General features: G+C 41.2%; 1 protein-coding gene across 1 annotated transcript in view; it reads right to left on the reverse strand.

Moving 5' to 3' along the window:
- LOC146483813 (transient receptor potential cation channel subfamily A member 1-like) overlaps positions 1 to 5,960 on the reverse strand; it is a 10,239-nt gene extending 4,279 nt beyond the window's left edge. Inside the window, exons 1-5 of the mRNA XM_085105594.1 lie at positions 5,680 to 5,960; positions 4,663 to 4,990; positions 2,558 to 2,754; positions 1,405 to 1,731; positions 279 to 1,125 (exon numbers count right to left, since the gene is read on the reverse strand). Of these exons, the coding sequence (XP_084961720.1) occupies positions 279 to 1,125; positions 1,405 to 1,731; positions 2,558 to 2,754; positions 4,663 to 4,908 (1,617 nt within the window). The 5' untranslated portion in view covers positions 4,909 to 4,990; positions 5,680 to 5,960. The remainder of the gene's footprint in view (positions 1 to 278; positions 1,126 to 1,404; positions 1,732 to 2,557; positions 2,755 to 4,662; positions 4,991 to 5,679) is intronic.
- Between the last annotated feature and the right edge of the window lie 941 nt (positions 5,961 to 6,901).

Here is a 6,901-nt window from a genome sequence, read left to right on the forward strand (position 1 = left end):
AATTCTTGTTTTTCAAATTACCATGCTCTCATTAAAAGAGTAGCTTCGCTTCTCACTATATAAACACAAACAACCCACAATTCCTTGATTCGCTCTGACGAAGGGCCAACCGGGCTCGAAACGTCAGCACTCGAATCTCTTTACGGTGGCCAATTTACCTTTAGTTATCAACTCTGTTGGTAAACCAAACATTCTTTTCTCTTCCCTACCGACGCAATACCACAGTTTCTTTGTAAACTAACCCCCTTATCCATTATATATCTAGATAAAGTCTTTACCTCCTCTTTGAGCAGAATGAAAAACACCAAAGCAAATGCGACGCCAAACATGATGAACAGCACCAGCACTTTGCATAATGTCTTCATGATTTCAAGGAACATTGTGATATACAGGCCAATATAGTCCATAGTCTGCAGAAAAAATACCAAATTAACGAAGCTCAGGAAAACGGCAAATGTTCCAATCTGCCAGAAAATGCTAGGAGAGCGATCTAGAATGTAATCGACAGCAAACGTGTACGGGAGCAGGAAAACGATTACAGTCACGTACATAGGACATTCAACATAGTTTGACGGGTCCTTGAAAAAACGGGATCGATGTATTGCTAACTGGTACATCTCCTTAGCTAAAAGGCCCAGGGCGAATGCAGAGATTATGTAGGGCACAATTTTGTTCATGTCGTTTTTTCCTATGAAGACGTCGGGTTGAAAATTCGCGCGAATGGAGTGATTTGAGGGAATTCGAATTCCACTTCTCTCCGTCATCACAAAGATGCTCAAGGTACAAACAAACGTCAAGTAGAGAATTAAATTGACAAGGTAGACGGTCAGCCCAAATTTGCGCCATTTTAGCTTGAGAAGCTTGCGCGATAAAGGATGCAGAAGAAGACTCTTTTGATTGCAGTCAAACATCGTTTCCAGGCCAAAGAATCGTCGTGTGTCTCGACCACTGCGATCGTCGGGACCTGGGTCGAGCATACGAAAGTCGTAAGTGACCGTGCGCTTGGAGGTCGACCGCTGAACACAACGATCCAAGGCTGCTTCTGCTGCTTCCGGAAACTCCTGAATCAGTCTTTCCATTGGGTTGGTGATGTCTGTTCCCCCTTTCAATAAGACCTCTTTCCATCTGAAGATAAAAAGGAATAAACAAAAGAAAGCAGCTTAAAGGGGTAGTATCACCTATTTTTTGAATTACTTTGAATAGCCAAAAACATATTGGAATCAGTGGAATCATCAAATAATGGTTTAGCTTTGTTAGCAATAACCCTACTGGTGCACAGAAACTAGTATTAATTATGTTTGAATGCGGATGGCGAGGATGGAAATGGATTGCAACTTGTAGATATATCGCTAAAAACTGATTCTGTTTGTTCTTCCTCGGAGAAATCCCTTACCGTTGACTTACCGTTGGTGCCTGACAATGGCCATAATTACGTCACTATTTTGAAACTCCATGGCAACATGAGAGCAGGTCATGCCGCTTTTGTTCGTCAACACTTTCGCGCCCTGATCCAGCAAAAGTTGCATCACGTCTCCATTCCCATATCTAGCAGTCACGTGAAGGGCTGTGTTATCCTCAAAGTCCCTGTGATCAAGGTCAGCGTTCTTCGACAAGAGAACTTCAATGATATCTTCACTCCCTGTTTTAGCAGCCCAAATTAGGGGGGTCCAACCATCGATGTCTGGGCGGTTAATGTCTGCGCCCATTTCGAGCAGGGCGTGTAAGACTTTTCTAGAAGTAAAGTGTTGAAAATAAACTTAATTTAGATTTGCCAAAACGTCTTTATACTTTCAGTCACGGGTAAGAAGACCAAAGTAACAACCCGAAAAGATTGATGGAGATCACAGAATAGAATATGTGAATCAGGAGTCGAGACGTGATTCCACTTCAGTCATTTCTATATTTCGAAAGACAAAAACTGGGAGACAGTTTGGCAAGTGAGGAAGAAGGGGGTTGGGGGGGAGGGGGTCACCCTCAGCAGTGTAGTGGTGAGAGCACTCTCCTCCCACCAATGCGTCCCGGGTTCGATTCCCATACTTGGCGTCATATGTGGGTGGAGTTTGTCGTTGGTACTGTTCCTTGCTCCAAGAATTTTTTCTCCGGCTACTCTAGTTTTCTCCTCTCCAAAAATTCCAGCAGATTAAAATTCCGATTCGTCCTGGAACAGACGGACATATATTGAACAAACGCCTGAGAACTCTTCAGGTTGTTCATGGGCAAAACAATGGCATAACAGGTCATTTTCATTTTGTTAAAAGTACATTTGGATGGAAATAATTTCAGGTTAATTTAGTTATATGGTAAACTATATTTTTCCACACTACTTGTATTTTATTGTTCATTTCCTCCATCATTTACTTGTAAATTTGATATGCAATTTATCAAATGTTAATAAAGAAAGTATTATTATTGTTGTTATTATTATTATTAGGTTTGAAATTAAGGCTTAAGAATCGAAAACTTCATGTATTTGAACGTGCTTAGTTTACTAATATAAATTAATAGTATAAGTAATAGATAACATAAGGCTCACAAATGACTCGGTCAAATAGCTTACTTGTGTTTGTTTATTACAGCGTAGTGAAGAGGAGTCATTTTGAACCGATCCAGTTGCCAAACACAGCCGAGACCAGCCTTACCCAAAACCTCGACCTGACGTATGTTGCCTCGCTCCGCTGCCAAGTGTAGTGGAGTCTTGTAACTACAGTCCTTCAGGACACAGTTCGCATCGTTCTCAAGCAATGCCTTTAAAATCTGATGTGTAAATTTAAAAGGTTACAAAACGTGTAAACATTTTTCTAAGAGAGAGTATTAAGAAGAAGTAGCACAGCCTTGTTTGCCTGCGCTTTGTAACATTATTCCCTGCGCAGATGAAACGGACCGCAAACAAAACAAAAACCCGACTCGACGTTGAATAAACAGCAGCAGCGGTAGCAACAACAACAACAACAACAACAACAACAACAACAACAACAACAACAAAAAACAAAACAAAAACAAAAAACAAAAACTGAAACAAGCAAACGGGCAAACAACGTTTGGTGTTTAAACTTCCCCTTACAATACCTTTCCCTACTAACTTTCTCATGATCCTTGTTAAGGGTTGAAAGATTCAGGAACCATTAGCAACCTCGTCTCCCGCTTCCAGGAAGAACCTAACAAACAGCTAAAACTGGACCGAATAGAAACTTTTGTATTTCTACTCTAGGATTCAGCGGTTAAAATTTTGACTGGCGACTGAGTTGTTTTGAAATTTCTGTTTGTTTCTCATTACCCCGGCAAAAAAAATTCGTAAATTTCTGCTCGATTGCAAATGGAAAGACTTACTTTGTCTAAACCATAAATGTCCGGAGCAAACAGAAATTTTTTGAACTAGTCCAGACTTAAAAGATAGAACTTCCGAACGGAAAATGGGCGCTATACGTTTGCTTTTTTCTACTATTTCCAGATTTTTCGCCATCTTGACAGCGCTTGGCCACTTGTCAGTTATAGGTTCCACGTTGCCCGGCGTAGTCAATCGAACGAAACCGAACCAAAAACCAATCGAACTCCAATCGAACCCAATGGTTCGATTGGAGTTCGATTGGTTCGGCAATCGAACATAATCGAACTGGAACTTTCTTGTGAGTTCGATTAAGTTCGATTATCGAACCCAATCGAACTCAATCGAGCGATTGGGTTCGGTAGAAAAACAAAATGGTATACAAAATTGATAAGCATTAGCTCTTAGTAGAATTGGAAGGAATTCACTCTTTAACAGAGTTTTAACTGGAGGAGCAAGTGTGAGAAATATTAACACATTTCAATGAACTAAAATCTTTATTGTTTAGCTGATTCGAAATTGATTCATTCACAATATAAATATAACATGAACGGCTCAGTACAACATGTAAACTGTCTCTATATCGCTCGGGATAACACCGAACGGGGATATTTTTAAAAGATTTATACTGTCGTCGCTAAAGCTTCGCCTAGATAAATAGAAGCCAATAAATAGCTTATTTGACCGCAACGCTTTGTTTCAGACCAGATGAAACTGATTCGTGTTTCTGATTGTTGAGGTGTTTGATTATGTTCGATTGTTGAACTGTTCGATTACCGAACGTTCGATTGCGTTCGATTGGTAAAATTTTTTTGTGAGTTCGATTAAGTTCGATTACCGAACCCAATCGAACCTAATCGAGCGACTGGGTTCAATTGGGTTCAATTACCGAACGTTCGATTGACTACGTCGGAACGTTGTCGAAGTTAATTTCAATAAATGGAATACCATAGATCTCCAAGAGAATTTCTACTTGGGGATTTGCCTCCCATCGACATAAGCCGCAGGCCAACAGGTTTTTAAGTAAATAGGACCCTCCCCCACTGGCAATAGAGAATGGGGTCACTGGTCATCAATTAATTTTGGTTCAGAAATATGGAACAGATTAGACCCCGCGATAAGGGAAGCAGAGTCACTGACTGCTTTTAAACGTGGACTGTTAAAAGCCATTTTATGATCCTTTTAGTTCTACTTTTAACTTCTGTGTATATATGTATTTTTTTCCTGTTTCTATGATTAGGTTTTTGTTTGTTCTTGGTAATTTTCCAGAGGACCCTTCTGTAAACCACTTTTTGTGCACGTTGGCTTTCCTCATTAAAGATTACCCTCTTCTTCTTTACCTTGACGTCATCAGCAAGTGTAGCGTAATGGAGTGGCGTCCGATCCAAATGATCACCAACGTCGACAAGCTCGTTCCCAGTCTCCGTCAGCAACATTGTCAGCATGTCTAGTTTCTTGTTTTCTACCGCCAGGTGTAGACAACAGCGTTGATGCATGTCACGTGAATTTATATTCGCGCCAGAATCTAGTAAAAGTTTTGCACAGGCAGTGTGCCCAGCGGCAACTGCACTAAGGAAAGGTGTCATAGAATTGTCATCAGGTATCTCCTGGTCGGCTTCATTCTTGATAAGAATCCTGGTGCATTCTGCATTTCCAAACAGTACCGTGCTACAAAGTTTAGAATAAGGAACGAGATTAGCTAAGGAGACGTGGTATGAGAAAGAACTGATTAAAAATATGTTATGAATTAATTAACGCTGGAGGAGAATAAGGGTTCGTCTCAAATTCTCAATTAATTCTAGTCGTTCAGTGAAGCTTTCGGGTTTTTTTCTCAGAATTTACCTTTAATGAGTCTCAGGCTTGGATCCGATATGAATTTGGTAGAAAAGCAAAATCACTGCCTCGGATTTAGAGTAAACTGACTGACAAGGTACTCGCTGTCTCGGCGAGTCTAAGAGCAGTTATTTCAATTACGCGGAAGTCTAATTCAGGCCTTAGTTTAAGACAATCAGAATAGTTACAGTGTATGCATCTGTTTGGTAGGGGATCTGATCATGTTAGGTACTGTAAGTAGATGATGTGTGGCTAGTCAGTGCTATATGCTTTCTTGACACTGTTTACTGAAGACAACGTTTGGCTAACCGAGTTTATCACATTAAACTTGGCTTAGTGAGCGGTTTTGTGTAACCCTGTCTGAACTTCATTTAAAAGACCGGCCTTCAGAGTTTATCGTTCTACGCACGAAAAATTATGGCCAGTTTCATTTGAATTGTCACATTGTAGGGATTTCCCTCGAAACAAGAAAGTGTCCGCCATCACCATTTGAAAAAGCAACTCACAAAACGTATAACAAGTACCTATGTAATGGAGTCTTGCCTTGGTTGTCCTGACAATTCACGTCCCCACCCTTCCTAATAAGGAGAGTTAAGACAGCGATGGACCCACATTTGGCAGCAAGATTCAATGGTGTTTGAAGGGCCCTGTTTCTAAGGTCAACCGCAGCTCCTTGTTCGATAAGGACCTTGCACACTGCATCGCTGCAGCGCTGCTAAATGAAGAGGTGTGTTTTGCTCGCAGTCTCCAAAGTTCAAGAACTCTTGATATTTCTGGTTTTCATAGCGACGTCGGCGTTTGGAGTTGTTCGTAGAATCTTTAAAATGTCGTTGCCATTCTATTCAATTGAAATAAAAATATATTACAGTGTATTTGAAGTAAAAAACGAACCGTATGATCGAGATAGGAAATTGAAGAGCCTTCTCTTTTCTCCACCAGCTCTACAAAAATGTTGCCCGTATTACTTGGCCTTAATCGAGCATGCCTTAAAAATTGATCAGAAATCTCACCCCAATTAAGAAGAAGAGAAACCATCTTCGGGTCAGCGTTACTAGCAGCGTAATGCAGCGCGGTCATTCCTTCTTCTTGTCGGGTATCAACACGCGCGCCATGTTGTAGCAAAATGGCACACAGCTCGTCATGCCCTCGACTGCATGCTATCTGAAGTGCTGTCACGCCGTGCGGATTGGTAAGGTTCACGTCTATTCTTTTATCATTCAACAGATATTTGACCACCTTGGTACTGCCAGATGAAGCAGCGAGGTATAGTGGAGTGCAACCGTCGACAACATCTTGCTCCGAACACGGATCAGCTCCTTCATGTAATAGCATCGCAACTGTCGCTGCTGCGTTGAACCTAAAATGAAACATTTTTGATCGAGAGCCCGGTTCTTGTTTAGGACGCACCTACAATTAGCGGACAGCTCTCCAGGCTGTCTAATAGTAATGATAATATCACTTTGAGGGTAGTTTTTCTTAACTTAAATATATGGAGGCTTTCTCCCCTAAAATCATTTCCCTTCGCACGCTGGTCCCTAACGGTTTTTATTCTTACTTTCTTCTAAAAACCTATTAACGCTTAGCTGGTAATTAAACATCAACGTTTAGTCTTAGTGAGAGTTCCAACACTTTCCGGTTAAGTAGCCTGACCTCTGGCTTGTAGCCTCATTTGCTTAGAAGCCCTTCAAGCTAATTGCGCCAACCCGACCGCACGTTGGCACGGAGGGTGTTCCGGTATGTCCCCAA

The sequence above is a fragment of the Pavona decussata genome, unplaced genomic scaffold (assembly GCF_977016875.1).
Source record: "Pavona decussata unplaced genomic scaffold, jaPavDecu1.1 SCAFFOLD_38, whole genome shotgun sequence".
In the NCBI taxonomy this organism is placed as follows: Eukaryota; Metazoa; Cnidaria; class Anthozoa; order Scleractinia; family Agariciidae; genus Pavona; species Pavona decussata.